This window comes from Scyliorhinus torazame, chromosome 11, assembly GCF_047496885.1.
Source record: "Scyliorhinus torazame isolate Kashiwa2021f chromosome 11, sScyTor2.1, whole genome shotgun sequence".
NCBI classification, from domain to species: domain Eukaryota; kingdom Metazoa; phylum Chordata; class Chondrichthyes; order Carcharhiniformes; family Scyliorhinidae; genus Scyliorhinus; species Scyliorhinus torazame.
Genome location: NC_092717.1, coordinates 228,472,705 through 228,490,179, shown reverse-complemented (window position 1 = coordinate 228,490,179; position 17,475 = coordinate 228,472,705). Strand labels below are relative to the sequence as shown.

Genomic DNA, 17,475 nt, shown 5'->3' with positions numbered 1-17,475 from the left:
TGTACCTAGTTCACAGTGTACCTGGCTCACGGTGTACCTAGCTCACAGTGGACCTGGTTCACAGTGTAACTGGCTCACGGGGTACCTAGCTCACAGTGTACCTGGCTCACAGGGTACCTGGCTCACAGAGTACCTGGCTCACACTGTACCTGGCTCACACTGTACCTGGCTCACAGTGTACCTGGTTCACAGTGTAACTGGCTCACGGGGTACCTAGCTCACAGTGTACCTGGCTCACAGGGTACCTGGCTCACAGAGTACCTGGCTCACACTGTACCTGGCTCACACTGTACCTGGCTCACAGTGTACCTGGCTCACAATGTACCTAGCTCACAGTGTACCTGGCTCACACAGTCCCTGGCTCACAGTGTACCGAGCTCGCAGTGTACCTGACTCACAATGTACCCAGCTCACAGTGTACATGGCTCATAGGTTACCTGGCTTACAGTGTACCTGGCTGACAGTGTACCTAGCTCACAGTGTACCTGGCTCACAATGTACCTAGCTCACAGTGTACCTGGCTCACCGTGTACCTGGCTCACTGTACCTGGGACACAGTGTACCTGGCTCACAGTGTACCTAGCTCACAGTGTACCTGGCTTACAATGTACCTAGCTCACAGTGTACCTGGCTCACAGTACCTGGGACACAGTGTACCTGGCTCACAGGGTTCATTGCTCACACTGTACCTAGCTCACAGTGTACCTGACTCACAATGTACCTGGCTCACAATGTACCTAGCTCACAGTGTACCTGGCTCACAGTGTGCCTGGCTCACAGTGTGCCTGGCTCAATGGGTACCTGGCTCACAATGTACCTGGCTCATAGTGTACCTAGCTCACAGTGTACCTGGCTCACAATGTACCTGGCTCACAATGTACCTGGCTCACCGTGTACCTAGCTCACAGTGTACCTGGCTCACAGTGTGCCTGGCTCACAGTGTACCTGGCTCAATGGGTACCTGGCTCACAATGTACCTGGCTCACAGTGTACCTGGCTCACAGTGTACCTAGCTCACAGTGTACCTGGCTCACAATGTACCTGGCTCACAATGTACCTAGCTCACAGGGTACCTGGCTCACAGAGTCCCTGGCTCACAATGTACCTGGCTCACAATGTACCTCGCTCATATTGTACCTGGCTCACAGTGTACCTGGCTCACAATGTACCTGGCTTTCAGTGTACCTGGCTCACAGGGTACTTGGCTCACAGTGTACCTGGCTCACATTGTACCTAGCTCACTGTGTACCTGGTTCACAGTGTACCTGGCTCACGCTGTACCTGGCTCACAGCGTACCTGGCTCACAGTGTACCTGGCTCACAATGTACCTAGCTCACCGTGTACCTGGCTCACAATGTACCTAGCTCACAGTGTACATGGCTCACAGGGTACCTGGCTCACTGTACCTGGGACACAGTGTACCTGGCTCACAGGGTTCATTGCTCACACTGTACCTGCCTCACAGTATACTTGGCTCACAGTGTACCTAGCTCACAGTGTACCTGGTTAACAGTGTACCTGGCTCACGAGGTACCTGGCTCACAGTGTACATGGCTCAAAGTGTACCTTGTTCACAGTGTACCTGGCTCACAATATACCAAGCTCACAGTGTTCCTCGCTCACTTGTACATGGCTCGTAATTATCTGTCTCACACTGCACAATGTACCTAGCTCACAGTGCACCTTTGATCACAGGGTACATGGCTCATGGTGTACCTGGCTTACAGTGTACCTAGCTCACAGTGCGCCTGGCTCACAATGTACCTGGCTCACAATGTACCTCGCTCATATTGTACCTGGCTCACAGTGTACCTGGCTCACAATGTACCTGGCTTTCAGTGTACCTGGCTCACAGGGTACTTGGCTCACAGTGTACCTGGCTCACATTGTACCTAGCTCACTGTGTACCTGGTTCACAGTGTACCTGGCTCACGCTGTACCTGGCTCACAGCGTACCTGGCTCACAGTGTACCTGGCTCACAATGTACCTAGCTCACCGTGTACCTGGCTCACAATGTACCTAGCTCACAGTGTACATGGCTCACAGGGTACCTGGCTCACTGTACCTGGGACACAGTGTACCTGGCTCACAGGGTTCATTGCTCACACTGTACCTGCCTCACAGTATACTTGGCTCACAGTGTACCTAGCTCACAGTGTACCTGGTTAACAGTGTACCTGGCTCACGAGGTACCTGGCTCACAGTGTACATGGCTCAAAGTGTACCTTGTTCACAGTGTACCTGGCTCACAATATACCAAGCTCACAGTGTTCCTCGCTCACTTGTACATGGCTCGTAATTATCTGTCTCACACTGCACAATGTACCTAGCTCACAGTGCACCTTTGATCACAGGGTACATGGCTCATGGTGTACCTGGCTTACAGTGTACCTAGCTCACAGTGCGCCTGGCTCACAATGTACCTGGCTCACAGTGTACCTGGCTTACAGTGTACCTAGCGCACAGTGTACCTGGTTCACAGTGTAGCTGGCTCACAGGGTACCTAGCTCACAGTGTACCTGGCTCACAGGGTACCTGGCTCACAGGGTACCTGGCTTACAGTGTACCTAGCTCACAGTGTACCTGGCTCACAGGGTACCTGGCTCACAGAGTACCTGGCTCACGCTGTACCTGGCTCACAGCGTCCATGGCTCACAATGTACCTGGCTCACAATGTACCTAGCTCACAGTGTACCTAACTCACACTGTCCATGGCTCACAGTGTACCTGGCTCACAATGTACCTAGCTCACAGTGTACATGGCTCACAGGGTACCTGACTTACTGTGTACCTGGCTCACAGTGTACCTAGCTCGCAGTGTACCTGGCTCACAATGTACTTAGCTCACAGTGTACATGGCTCACAGGGTACCTGACTTACAGTGTACCTGGCTCACAGTGTACCTAGCTCACAGTGTACCTGGCTCACAATGTACTTAGCTCACAGTGTACATGGCTCACAGGATACCTGACTTACAGTGTACCTGGCTCACAGTGTACCTAGCTCACAGTGTACATGGCTCACAGTGTACCTCGTTCACAGTGTACCTGGCTCACAATATACCTCGCTCACAGTGTACCTGGCACACTGGTACATGCATCATGGTGTACCTGGCTTACACTGTACATGGCTCAATGGGTACCTGGCTCGCAATGTGCCTGGCTCATAGTGTACCTAGCTCACAGTGTACCTGGCTCACAATGTACCTGGCTCACAATGTACCTGGCTCACAATGTGCCTGGCTCATAGTGTACCTAGCTCACAGTGTCACTGGCTCACAATGTACCTGGCTCACAATGTACCTAGCTCACAGTGTCACTGGCTCACAGTGTGCCTGGCTCACAGTGTACCTTGCTCAATGGGTACCTGGCTCACAATGTACCTAGCTCACAATGTACCTGGCTCATGGTGTACCTGGCTCACAATGTACCTGGCTCACAATGTACCTGGCTCACAATGTACCTGGCTCACAATGTACCTAGCTCACAGTGTACCTGGCTCACAGTGTCACTGGCTCACAGTGTGCCAGGCTCACAGTGTACCTTGCTCAATGGGTACCTGGCTCACAATGTACCTAGCTCACAATGTACCTGGCTCACAGTGTACCTAGCTCACAGTGACACTGGCTCACAGTGTACCTGGCTCACAGTGTACCTAGCTCACAGTGTACCTGGCTCACAGTGTCACTGGCTCACAGTGTGCCTGCCTCACAGTGTACCTTGCTCAATGGGTACCTGGCACACAATGTGCCTAGCTCACAGTGTACCTGGCTCACAGTGTCACTGGCTCACAATGTGCCTGGCTCACAGTGTGCCTGGCTCACAGTGTGCCTGGCTCACAGTGTACCTTGCTCAATGGGTACCTGGCTCACACAGTCCATAGCTCACAGTGTACCTGGCTCACAGTGTACCTGGCTCACAATGTACCTAGCTCACAGTGTACCTGGCTCACAGTGTCACTGGCTCACAGTGTGCCTGGCTCACAGTGTACCTGGCTCACATTGTACCTAGCTCACAGTGTACCTGGCTCACAGTGTCACTGGCTCAATGGGTACCTGGCTCACAATGTACCTGGCTCATAGTGTACCTAGCTCACAGTGTACCTGGCTCACAATGTACCTGGCTCACACTGTACCTACCTCACAGTGTACCTGGCTCACAGTGTCCCTGGCTCACAATGTACCTGGCTCACAGTGTACCTGGCTCACAGGGTACTTGGCTCACAGGGTACCTGGCTCACATTGTACCTAGCTCACAGTGTACCTGGCTCACAGTGTACCTGGCTCACAGGGTACCTGGCTCACATTGTACCTAGCTCACAGTGTACCTGGTTCACAGTGTACCTGGTTCACGCTGTACCTTACTCACAGCGTACCTGGCTCACAATGTACCTAGCTCACAATGTACCTAGCTCACTGTGTACCTGGCTCACACAGTCCCTGGCTCACAGTATACCTAGCTCACAGTGTACCTGGCTCACAATGTACCTAGCTTACAGTGTACATGGCTCACAGGGTACCTGACTTACAGTGTACCTGGCTCACAGTGTACCTAGCTCACAGTGTAACTGGCTCACAGTGTACCTGGCTCACTGTACCTGGGACACAGTGTACCTGGCTCACAGGGTTCCTTGCTCACACTATACCTGCCTCACAGTATACGTGGCTCACAGTGTACCTAACTCACACTGTACCTGGCTCACACTGTACCTAGCTCACCGTGTACCTAGCTCACACTGTACCTGGCTCACAGTCTACCTGGCTCACCGAGTACCTGGCTCACAGACTACCTGGCTCACAGAGTACCTGGCTCACAGAGTACCTGGTTCACAGAGTATCTGGCTCACAGTGTACCTGGCTCACAGAGTACCTGGCTCACAGTGTACCTGGCTCACAGAGTACCTGGCTCACAATGTACCTGGCTCACAGTGTACCAGGCTCACAGTGTACCTGGCTCACAGTGTATCTGGCTGACACTTTACCTGGCTCACAGGGTACCTTGCTCACAGGGTACCTGGCTCACAGTGCACCTGGCTCACAGTGTACCTGGCTCACAGTGTACCTGGCTCACAGTGTACCAGGCTCACAGTGAACCTGACTCACAGTGTACCTGGCTCACTGGGCTACCGGGCTCACTGTGGTAGCTGTCTCACAGTGTACCTAGCTCACAGGGTACCGAGCTCACTGGGGTACCTGGCTCACAGTGTATCTGGCTTACACTGTACCTGGCTAACAATGTACCTAGCTCACAGTGTACCTGGCTGACACTTTACCTGGCATCACAGGGTACCTTGCTCACAGGCTACCTGGCTCACAGGATACCAGTGCAGCTGATTTCATGCAGGTTTTATGTAACTTTGACTGGACATGTGCTGATCACTCAGCAGAACATGCCTTCAGCTGCATATGTTTCGCCTGCACTAACGCTATTTGAAGATTCAATGATACTAACTCCAGGCAAAGTGATTTTGACTTACTTCTGCTCAGGCAAACTTTCTGGAAGTCCTGTGCATTCGATGAGCTGATATATTTGTCCAGAGAGGATTTGAGCAATTTGATGCATCAAGCCTGCGACAGGCATATATCTTCAGTACCTTTGGGTCTGGTACTGGGACAGACAAATTGAGCTGATGCTGCCGAGATGGGAAGAGGGAAGAGGAGGAGGAGGTAGGCTCCCAAAATAAGGCCTTACCCACTGTGGTGAACCACTGTAATAGGAGATGTAAGGTAGGACCTGCACTACAGGTTCGCCGGTAGCTCCTGCCGGCTGGCTCCGCCCAGGGAGAACTGTATAAATATGCATGACCTCCAGTGCCCTGCCATTTCGCCAGCTGCAGCAGGGGGCCACACATCTGACTGTAATAAAGCCACAGTTGTACCCAACTTTAGTCTTTGTGCAATTGATCGTGCATCAATTTATTACGGCAGATTTTCCACAGAATGGATATCAGAATTAAGCCCGATCGCCTGCAGCTGGATCTGCACTCGCCCGAAGCCAGGAAAGACTTTACTCACTGGCTAGCATGTTTTGAGGCCTACATCAACGCGGCGGAACTCGCGCCAACGGAGGCTCAGAAGATAAACGCCCTGTACTCCAGACTGAGCTCCAGCGTGTTCCCGTTGATCCAAGACGCCACGGATTAAACAAAAGCAATGGAATTCCTTAAGGAACACTACGCGCGGAAGGCGAACACGCTCTTCGCCAGACATGTACACGCCACCCGCTCGCAACTACCTGGTGAGTCCATCGAAGACTTCTGGTGGGCCCTAATTCCACTCGTCCGGGACTGTGACTGTCAGGCTGTTACGGCCGCCGAACACGCAAATCTCCTCATGCGCGATGCCTTCATGACGGGGATTGCGTCGGACCGCATCCGAGAACAATTACTGGAAGGGGCCCGCTCGAACTGGCGGAGACGAAAACCTTGGCGCTCTCCATGACGGTTGCATCCCGTAACGTACAATCGTACCCCTCCCGCCGCGCTGCCCACCCTTCTACTCCTTCCTACCCCTCCTGGACCCCGCCGCCGACCTCCTCAGCCGGGGCCCTGCCTTCCCAATACGCCTGCGCCGATCCGCGCACCCCGGGGGTCCCTGCTGCTACTTCTGCAGAAGCACCCCCGCCAACACTGCCCGGCCCGCGCTGCAGTTTGTAAAGCCTGCAGTAAAAAGGGCCACTTCGTGGCTGTGTGCAGGCCCGCGCAGTCGCTGCGATTGCGCCCACTATCGCCCCCTCCCCCACGCCAGACGCACAATGGGAGCCGCCATCTTCTCCTCCCGGGTCCATGTGCGACCAATGGGCACCGCTATCATGTCCCCCTTCGGCCACGTGCGCCCATGGGTGCCGCCATCTTGTCCCGGCCCCGCAATGTGCGCACCATGGGCGCCACCATCTTGTCCTGACCCCGCAATGTGCACACCATGGACGCTGCCATCTTGTCCCCCACAGGGTCTCGGACCTCCCAACATCAGAACCGCACACGCTCGCCACCCGAAGCATCCGGTGGCTACCCGCAGCTCGCTTCGATGACACTGGACCAATCTCGCCGCACAACCTGGCCACCACGTCGACGACGGTTAAAATCAGCGGCCACGCGACCTCGTGCCTGCTGGACTCCGGGAGCACCGAAAGCTTCATTCACCCAGATACGGTAAGGCGCTGCTCCCTCGCGGCCCACCCTGCCAATCAACGGATCTCCCTAGCCACCGGATCCCACTCTGCCCCGATCCGAAGTTTTTGTACAGTCACCCTCATGGTCCAGGGCGTAGAATTTAGTAACTTCCACCTCTATGTCCTTCCTAATCTCTGCGCTGCACTCCTGTTGGGCCTGGACTTCCAGTGCAACCTCCAGAGCCTCACCTTCAAATTCGGCGGGCCCTTACCCCCCTTACCGTTTGCAGCCTCGCGATCCTCAAGACCGATCCCCCCTCCCTTTTTGCCAATCTAACTGTGGATTGCAAGCCCGTTGCCACTAGGAGCAGACGGTACAGCACCCAGGACAAGACCTTCATCAGGTCCGAAGTCCAGCGGCTGCTTTCGGAGGGTATTATCGAGGCCACCAACAGCCCCTGGAGAGCCCAAGTGGTAGTGGTTAAAACTGGGGAGAAACACAGGATGGTCTGGACTACAGCCAGACCATCAATCGATTCACGCAGCTCGATGCATACCCCCTCCCACGCATATCTGATATGGTCAATCAGATTGCGCAGTACTGGATCTTCTCAACAATTGACCTGAAATCCGCCTACCACCAGCTCCCCATCCGGAAGTTGGACTGGCCATACACTGCCTTCGAGGCGGACGGTCGCCTCTACCACTTCCTTAGGGTCCCTTTCAGTGTCACAAATGGGGTCTCGGTCTTCCAAAGAGAGATGGACCGAATGGTCGACCAGTACGGTTTGCGGGCCACCTTTCCGTACTTAGAGAATGTCACCACCTGCGGCCATGACCAGCAGGACCACGATGCCAACCTCGATAAATTCCTCCGCACTGCCACTCTTCTCAACCTGACCAACAACAAAGAGAAGTGTGTGTTCAGCACGACCCGGTTAGCCATTCTCGGCTATATAGTCCAAAACGGACTTCTCGGGCCCGACCCCGACCGCATGCGCCCCCTCATGGAACTTTCCCTCCCCCACTGCCCCAAGGCCCTCAAACGCTGCCTGGTGTTCTTTTCCTACTACGCTCAGTGGGTCCCAAACTATGCGAACAAGGCCCGCCCACTCATTCAGTCCATCCAATTCCCCCTCGCGGCCGAGGCACAACACGCTTTCGCTCGCATCAGAGCAGACATCGCCAAGGCTGGGATGCGCGCTGTGGATGAGTCACTGCCTTTCCAAGTAGAAAGCGACGCTTCAGACGTCACCCTTGCCGCCACTCTAAACCAGGCAGGCAGACCCGTGGCATTCTTTTCCCGCACCCTTCATGCCTCTGAAATTCGACACTCATCCGTCGAAAAGGAGGCACAAGCTATCGTTGAAGCTGTGCGGCATTGGAGGCATTACCTGGCCGGTAAGAGATTCACTCTCCTTACAGACCAACGGTCGGTAGCCTTCATGTTCAATAACACACAGCGGGGCAAGATCAAAAATGATAAAATCTTGTGGTGGAGAATCGAGCTCTCCACCTATAATTACGAGACCTTGTATCGCCCCGGTAAACTCAACGAGCCCCCAGACGCCCTCTCCCGAGGTACATGTGCCAGCGCACAAGTGGACCAACTCCGGGCCCTACGCGACAGCCTTTGTCACCCGGGGGTCACTCGATTGTACCATCTGGTCAAAGCTCGCAATCTGCCCTACTCCGTCAAGGAAGTAAGGACAGTCACCAGGGACTGCCAGGTCTGTGCGGAGTGCAAGCCGCACTTCTACCGGCCAGACCATGAGCGCCTGGTGAAGGCTTCCCGCCCCTTTAAACGCCTCAGCGTGGATTTTAAAGGGCCCCCCTCCACCGACCGTAACACGTACATTCTCAGTGTGGTCGATGAGTACTCCAGATTCCCCTTCGCCATCCCATGCCCCGATGACGTCTGCCACCGTCATCAAGGCCCTCAGCACCATCTTCGCTCTGTTCGGTTTCCCCGCCAACATCCACAGTGACAGGGGATCCTCATTCATGAGCGATGAGCTGCGTCAGATCCTGCTCAGCGGGGGTATAGCCTCCAGCAGGACTACTAGCTACAACCCCCGGGGTAATGGGCAAGTGGAACGGGAGAATGGGACGTTTTGGAGGGCCGTCCAGCTGGCCCTACGGTCCAGGAACCTCCCAGCCTCTCGCTGGCAGGAGGTCCTCCCTGATGCTCTACACTCCATCCGGTCACTATTGTGCACCGCCACTAATAACACACCCCATGAACGTGTTTTTACCTTCCCCAGGAAGCCCACATCCGGGGTGTTACTCCCGACTTGGCTCGCTGCTCCAGGACCGGTCCTTCTCTGTAGGCACGTTCAACTCCACAAGGCGGGCCCCTTGGTGGACAGGGTCCACCCGCTCCACGCCAACCCTCAATATGCCTACGCTGAGTTCCCCGACGGCCGCCAAGATACTGTCTCATTCAGGGACCTGGCACCGTCAGGTTCCATCCCAACACACACCCCCCCACCAATGCGTTCCCACCTCCCACCGCGCCGCCAATATTGACCCCACCAGAGCACACCCCCCTCCCCTTTTCCGCACAATAGTACAAAGAGGACTTCTGCACGCTCCCGGAGTTCCCCGATGACTGGCCAGCATCAGCACCGCCACCACCGCCATCGGTGCCACCTCCACCACCACCTGCACCGACTTCGCCGCCACCGTTACTGCGCTCCCAACGAAGCACCAAAGCACTGGACTGGCTGAACCTTTGATGGACTTCGGACCGTCAACATGGACTTTTCTTTCCCTACCACCTTACATAATTGCACTAATTGTATATAATTTCACATCACCCCCGCCAGACTCATTTTTAACAGGGGGTGAATGTGGTGAACCAGTGTAATAGGAGATGTAAGGTAGGACCTGCACTACAGGTTCGCCGGTAGCTCCTGCCGGCTGGCTCCGCCCACGGAGAACTGTATAAATATGCATGACCTCAGTGCCCTGCCATTTCGCCAGCTGCAGCAGGAGGCCACGCATCTGACTGTAATAAAGCCACAATTGTACCCAACTTTAGTCTTTGTGCAATTGATCGTGCATCACCCACTTCTACATGATTGAAGTTCTTGCGGTATTAGTGCCAGCTCCTCGACACCAGTCTCTTGCATTGACCATCCTTTGCCACCTGCTCCCATTCCCTTGGCTAGGTGATCGTTGCGGATCTCCTCACCCCCTCCCCCTTTCCCCCGCTGAATTATAACCTTTCTCCTCCTGCCAATCTCCATCGTGAAAGCTCTGATGAAGTCACCCAGACTCGAAACGTTGGCTCCGTTCTCTCTCCACAGGTGCTGTCAGACCTGCTGAGACTCCCCAGCATTTCCTGTTGCTGTTTCAGACTCCAGCACCCGCAGTCATCTGCTTTTATCCATCTGGAAAACCCTGGTTGCTTCCCGGAGCTTGGGTGCCCTCTCCCTGCCCAGCCACACCAATTTTCTTTGTTGCCAACTGCGGCACTGGCAATGGTGGAGCCATTAAGGGGGGTGGGGCATTGCACTGGACAGCAGTTTCCTCGGAGGCGGTCCCTTTAAGAGGGACAGGGTGCCTTTAAGAGCTGCAGGCTGCCACCCTGCTCGGTTATTGCTGGTCTGCTGGGTGGTGCTGGGCTGGGTGGCTCCAGGCACATCAATGAGGGAGTCAGCACCAAGTTTGCGCGCTGTCTACGCCGGCGGGACTGGCGAATCGTGACCTTCTCGCCGGAAAATGCGGCGGGCGGGGGACCAATTTTTGGTGCAAAATCTGTGCAGGTGTAAGCTTTTTATTCAGATAAAACGCGACAAAGAGGTCATTTAATTGATAGATCGGCGATCCCAAAACATGTAAGCAGTAAAACGTGTCAAAGGAAGGAGCCCAGTGTCACTGCGACCCCTAACGACGCGATCCCTATAACGGGATCTGCAAATTCACCAATAAATCCTGGGCACGGTTATTTTCTTTTTTTTTTGCAATAAAAAAACGGTGCAAATCCCTCTAAATCTCCGAAATTCATTTGGTTTCGTTTGCTTTTCAGTCAATTGGGCTGCTTCGATTGCTGAGCCCTGGCCAGGGATTGTTGCATTTTATTTGAATGGACATTGCAGAGAGCTGCCGCGGTGGGATTCCAGCCCTTGTCCCCCCCCCACGGGGGTGATTTCGGGGGAGAGCTGGCAGTGAGTGAGTGGGGAGCAGCGCGGGCAGAGCAGGAGCACAGCCAGGGCAGTGTGGATGGTGCCAGGGGGCTGAGTGAGTGAGTGGGTGGCTGGGTGAATGCAGCATGTTGGGGCTGTGTGTCCGCCCCGCCTGGACTCGAACCCCCCTCAGGAGGTGGCTGCCCCCCCAGCTGCTGCTCTGGCTCTGGCTCAGGCTGCTGGCTGTGCTGTGCGCGGTGGCCTTGTTCTGCGAGCTGGGCATCTATTACGCGGTGATGCTGGGATGCCAGTGGCCTCCGCTGGGAGCTCCTCACGGCCGGGGCGGGCAGGGCAGCCCCCCTCCGCCGCTCCTCAGAGCTTTGTTCCTGGCTGATCCACATCTGCTGGGAGCCCTGAAAGGACACTGGCTGGACAAGCTGAGAAGGTGAGATCTCTCTCTCTCTCACACACATACACACACAGATTTAAAACAAAAATCTGCCCAAATTTCATTTCTGTTTAAAAAATGATCTGGGAACAGCAAAAGTTAGGATGCCTTTGCTGAAGAGAATGCCAATGGTCAGCAACGTGTGGACTTTAAATTCTCCAGTCCAAAGCTAGTTTTGAAATGCTCGTTTTTAAACCTAATGCAAGCAGGAATAGCTGCCCCAGGATCATGGCCACTGCACTGTTGGAAGCCAGACGAAAGGGGTTACGTGTAAGATCCAGATGTTTTAACTGCTGTTAACTCAGGAAATGCCATCCCGGTGAATGAAGCAGGTGAGGGGCTCAACCCAGGGGAAATTGATCCAATTGGAATTTGTTAACAAGGAAATGGAATTTGCCACAGTTCCCCAGGACCATAGGCTGCTCTCCCCTCTTGAGAGAGGGCTGGCCGGTGGTGACTTAACCTGAGGGTCACCACATCTCCGGTGTGGGGCAAGGTCGAGAAGGCGGGTCCTTCATGGATAACCTCAGCCGGTATGGGGATTGAACCCGCGCTGTTGGTGTCATTTTGCATCACGAAGCAGCTAACTGACCCCATTTGCTAACGAATGGACCTGCAAACTGATGTAAACCCAGAGAATATTGGTCAGAATATATATTCCCTCATAGCAAATGGGGATTAAATTTCCACACTGGGCTGGGAGGCATGGGGGTGGGGGGGGGCGGGGTGGTGTTAGAGGAACACAGATATATAGGAGGCTTTGTGGGATTGGAGGAGATTGCAGAGATAGGGAGAGGTGAGGCCATAGAGGGGGTTTTAAAATCAAGATGTTTCTTGACAGGGATCCAGTGTAAGTCAACGAGTACAGGATTAGTGGGGGGGGGGGGGGGAAACAAGGCTTTTTTTGATATAATAATAATCTTTATTGTCACAAGCCGGCTTACATTAACATTGCAATGAGGGCAGCACGGTGGCGGAGTGATTCGTGCTGCTGGCTCACAGCGCAAGGTTCCAGGTTTGATCCCGGCTCTGGGTCACTGTCCGTGTGGAGTTTGCACATTCTTCCCGTGTTTGTGTGGGTTTTGCCCCCAAAACCCAAAAGATGTGCAGGTAGGTGGATTGGACACGCTAAATTGCCCCTTAATTGGACAAAATGAATTGGGTACTCTAAATTTATTTAAAAAGAAACAAAAACACTGCAATGAAGTTACTCTGAAAAGCCCCTAGTCGCCACACTCTGGCGCTTGTTTGGGTACACAGAGGGAGAATTCAGAATATCCAATTCACCTAACAGCACATCTTTCAGGACTTGTGAAAGGAACCGGAGCACCCAGAGGAAACCCACGCGGACTCATGGAGCACGTGCAGAGTCCGCACAGACAGTGACCCAAACCAGGAATCGAACGCGGGACCCTGGCGCTGTGAAGAAACAGTGCTAACCACTGTGCTACCATGCCGGCCACTTAACTGCAAATCAGGATATGGACAGCCGAGGTTTGGGTAAACTCACGTTTCTTGGGGGGTAGATTGTGGGTGACCAGCCAGGAATGGGTTGGAACAGCAGAGTCAAGTGTAATGATGAAAAGTATGCCTACTAATGCTTGTGCACCTTAAAATGAGAATTTCGAGGCGATGTCCTAAACCAGGGTAAAATCGGTGAAAACTCACAATGTTTTGTGAACAGGCCTAATTCAGCAAACCTAAACCATTGTAAAATACCTCAGTAAACAGGACTGCCAGGGGTTTTAGATGTAACTCGTGACATTTCAAATTCCCAGTTGTTGAGCTGGTTCCACCCGGAATCGTTAAGTACTCTTTCATTAGACATGTGGGTTGCTGGAAAGGTTAGCATTTATCACCCATCCCTGTTTACTCTTTAACTGAGTCAGCCTCATTGCTATGGGCCTGGAGTAACATTTAGGCCAGACCAGGTAGGGATTGCAGATTTCCTTCCTGGTAGTGACACAGTAGCACAGTGGTTAGCACTGTTGTTTCACAGCGCCAGGGTCCCAGGTTTCATTCCCGCTTGGGTGACTGTGCGGAGTCTGCACATTCTCTCTGTGTCTGCGTAGATTTCCTCCCACAAGTCCCGAAAGACGTGCTTGCTAGCTGAATTGGACATTCTGAATTCTCCCTCTGTGTACCCGAACAGGCGCCGGAATGTGGTGACTAGGGGCTTTTCACAGTAACTTCATTGCAGTGTTAATGTAAGCCTTGTGACAATAGTAAAAGATTATTGTTAGCACATTGGCCCCAGGCGGGTTTCACAACAATCGTTGCCATGGTCACTGTTACTGAAACTAGCTATATACAGATAAATTAGGAGCACGAGTAAGACATTTGTCACCTCGGGCCTGCTCACATTCAGTAAGATGAAAAATGAAAATCGCTTATTGTCACGAGTAGGCTTCAATGAAGTTACTGTGAAAAGCCCCTAGTCGCCACATTCCGGCGCCTGTTCGGGGAGGCTGGTACAGGATCATAGTTAATCTGAATGTGGCGTCAACTCCACATTCTGCCTACTCTTGATAACCTTTCCCTCCCTTGTTAGTCAAGAATCTATTTAAATATTCATTGAATATTTTGAGTTTGGAAAACTCAAAACCCTCTATGAGAAAAATTCCTTCTCATCCCCATCTTAAATAGGAGACCCCTTATTTGTAAACTGTGCTTCCTCATTCTCGTCTCTCCCCAAGGGTCAACATCCTTTCATTGTCCACCCTATCAAGTCCCCTCAGGACCTTATGTTTCAGTAAGATCACCTCTCATTCTTCTAAACTCCAATAGATGCAGGTCCCAGCCTGAGAAACCTTTCCTCGAGCGATAACCCATTCCCCCCCATCCCATGTATCAGTCGAGTGAAAGTCCTCTGAACTGCTTCTAATGCCTTCATGTTCTTTGCTGTACACAATCCTCCCGATCTGGACTCACCGATGCCCTGTGCAATTGAAACAAAGCAGACCTACTTTTATTTGAATTTGAATTATTGTCGCGTATACCAAGGTACAATGAAAAGTATTGTTCTGCATACATATTCCACTCTCTGAGCAGTAAACGGCAACGTTCAATTTGCCTTCTTCATCACTTGCTGTACCTGCATATTATCTTTTTGTCTTTCATGTACCAGGACACCCAGAACTCTCAAAGTTCTGCAATTTCTTTCCATTTAAATAATGTGCTGATGATATTCCAGGTTTATTAATGAAGGAAGGGAGTGGCACCACAGTATTGTCACCGGATTAGTAAACCAGGGACCCAGAGTAATGCTCCGGGGACCCAGGTTCAAATCCCACCACTGCAGATGGTGACATTTGAATTCAATGCCTACATGTGACTCCAGATCCACAGCAATGTGCTGGACTGTTAACTGCCCCTCAAGGGCAATTAGGGATGGGTAATAAATGCTGGCCTAGCCGGTGACTCCCATGAATGAATTTAAAAATATTTAACTCCACCAGCTGCTGTGGTAGGATTCGCATTCCTGTGCGCAGAATTAACTGGGCCTCTGGATTGGAGATGTAGTGGTAATGCCCAGTGACACTACCATTACATCCCAATCCATTTTCAGCGATGTTAAAAGTGGACCAGATCATCACTCTTATATACAACTGTGAATACTTACTTGAGAGAGGGAAAAAAAACATCGCTTTCTTTAAACTACCCAATTGCATTGCTCCTTGGAGGATTTTACTTTTGTGATGAAGGAAATTATTTTTACTAAACTTTACCAGCACAATTTCCAACAGAACGTGGGAACAATTACCTAACTGCACACCAAGCAGAAACTCATCTCAGTTCTAAAATAAAAGGGTAGTTAGTGATTTTCCTTCCTTAGGTGTGATTCTTGCAAAGTCTATATCTGCTGGAGGTGAATGACAACGAAATGGCGATGGATCAGTTATTTTAATGGACTTACTTTGTGTGTACCAAGAAATTTTGAAGAAGCAACCTTTTGCCTCTGAGACAAAAGGTGCAGGGTTTGTACCTCGCAACAGACAGTGCCAGTGAATAGAGATCAGAGCTCCCCACTGATTTCCAGTGGTTCCTGTATATGGGTTACAGGAGCCCAGAAGGTGCTCTTACTATATTGGACTAAGCACCTAAGCGGCTGGTCATGTGGCAGCCTGTCAAAATGTTAAGTCAGCTTGTGAATTCTCCCACTACTTTGCTGTGTTCTCCAAGGGAAGAGAGTATGAAGATGAAACAGCCGCGATGAGATGCATGTCTCGACACTGGTGTGACGTGCTTGTAGTAAATGCTAAGCTGGCATAAAGGAGCGATTGGTCCTCCTATTGTATTCCACTCGTTGTTGTAGACTATGTATGTAGCTCAGCTTTCATTTCCTGAAAAAGAAAACAATCAAAAGTTAAACAACGAGGGCTTTTCGTTGCTGAGGCGTGACTCATATTCCCTTGTATAAAGGGCAGCATTCCTTTTGATAATTTTCGTACTCAGCCATGACATTTTTTTATGGTCTATGTTAACAATTCAACAACCCCTCAACACAAAACCAAGGAGAATGGAGGACAGATCAAACACCATCATTGTGGTGGTATACATGTACACATAAATGTATATAGTTGTATATCAGTGCACATAGCATGGGCATGACCTCCAACCAGCAGGTGGCATCAGACATCCACCAAGTGACTGGAGACACCCGTCAGTTGTTAGTAAGATGTATGGGAGGATAGTCGCACTTAGAATAGTTCCAGGAGAATTCACTGAATTCATTTAGTAGCCTTTGTCTGTATTATAGTTTCTGTGTCATCTTTCCACGTGTTTGTTAATAATCATCTTTCTAGTTAAACAACTAGATGTTCTGTGTACATCATTACAACGGCCATATCACAGAACATAACATGGTACCAGGTGTGCAGAACATTTAAAGATAACAACAGAGAAGACGAAGCGGAATAGGCTGAAGAATGAAAAGAGGAGATTCTTCCGACGACCTGGTGAACTACAGCTATCTGCAACTCAGCACAACAAACAACGGTAAAGTTAGTGATGGAAGGTTTAAAGGCACCCCACCAATTTCAAGTGTCGGGTAACGTAGATGGAAATTGCCGTGTTTTCAAGCAGCAATTTAGACTCTATGTTTCAGCCCTTGGACTGCAGGCACAGCCTCACGGTAGCAGGCCCTCAAGCAGGAAAAATATACAATATCTTCGCTCTTGATGACGAGGAGGAAAGCAAGAGCTACAACGAGGTGATAAAGTACATCGATCGGCATTGCTCTCCGAAGAAAAATGAAATATTTGAACGTTATATATTTCGTACGCGTTTTGATAGCTGTATAACTGACGACGTTGAAGGCCCAGTCCTGCAATTTCGACAATCGAAAATCATTGATGATCCGCGACCAGATAGTGTTTGGAATATCAAATGATAAACTCCGAGAGAGATTGTTGCGGGAAGATGACCTGAAATTAGAAATGCGATCAAGATTTGCCAGGCAAGTGAGCTGCCTGCTTTGCAGATCAGTATGCTCAGCTTGAAACATTGTGGCGCCAATCTCAAAAAAGACGCCGGCGCCATAAGCACTGTGACGCAGTCGAAAAAGAAACGTGGCCTCCGTGCGGACGGCCATTTAAAAAAAAATGTTTTATTCTCCTCTTTCACATTTTCTCCCACGTTTACACCCATCAACAATAAACAATAATCAGCAAGATATGTCAATCCCCACAATAACAACGATCCCATCCGCCCACCAACCCCCAAACATCAGCCCGCATGTTTTCATAAACAAATGACAAAAAGGAATCAGGGATTACCCGTAGTCA

The 17,475-nt window shown here is 51.5% G+C and overlaps 1 protein-coding gene across 2 annotated transcripts in view; it reads left to right on the top strand.

Moving 5' to 3' along the window:
• Window positions 1–10,811: 10,811 nt before the first annotated feature.
• The window catches only part of LOC140385825 (metallophosphoesterase 1-like), a 145,384-nt gene continuing 138,720 nt past the window's right edge, over window positions 10,812–17,475 (top strand). Inside the window, exon 1 of one of the 2 annotated variants that reach the window (XM_072468389.1) lies at window positions 10,812–11,686. In XM_072468389.1, the coding sequence (XP_072324490.1) occupies window positions 11,388–11,686 (299 nt within the window). In that variant the 5' untranslated portion in view covers window positions 10,812–11,387. The remainder of the gene's footprint in view (window positions 11,687–17,475) is intronic. The other variant, XM_072468388.1, reaches the window with a different exon arrangement.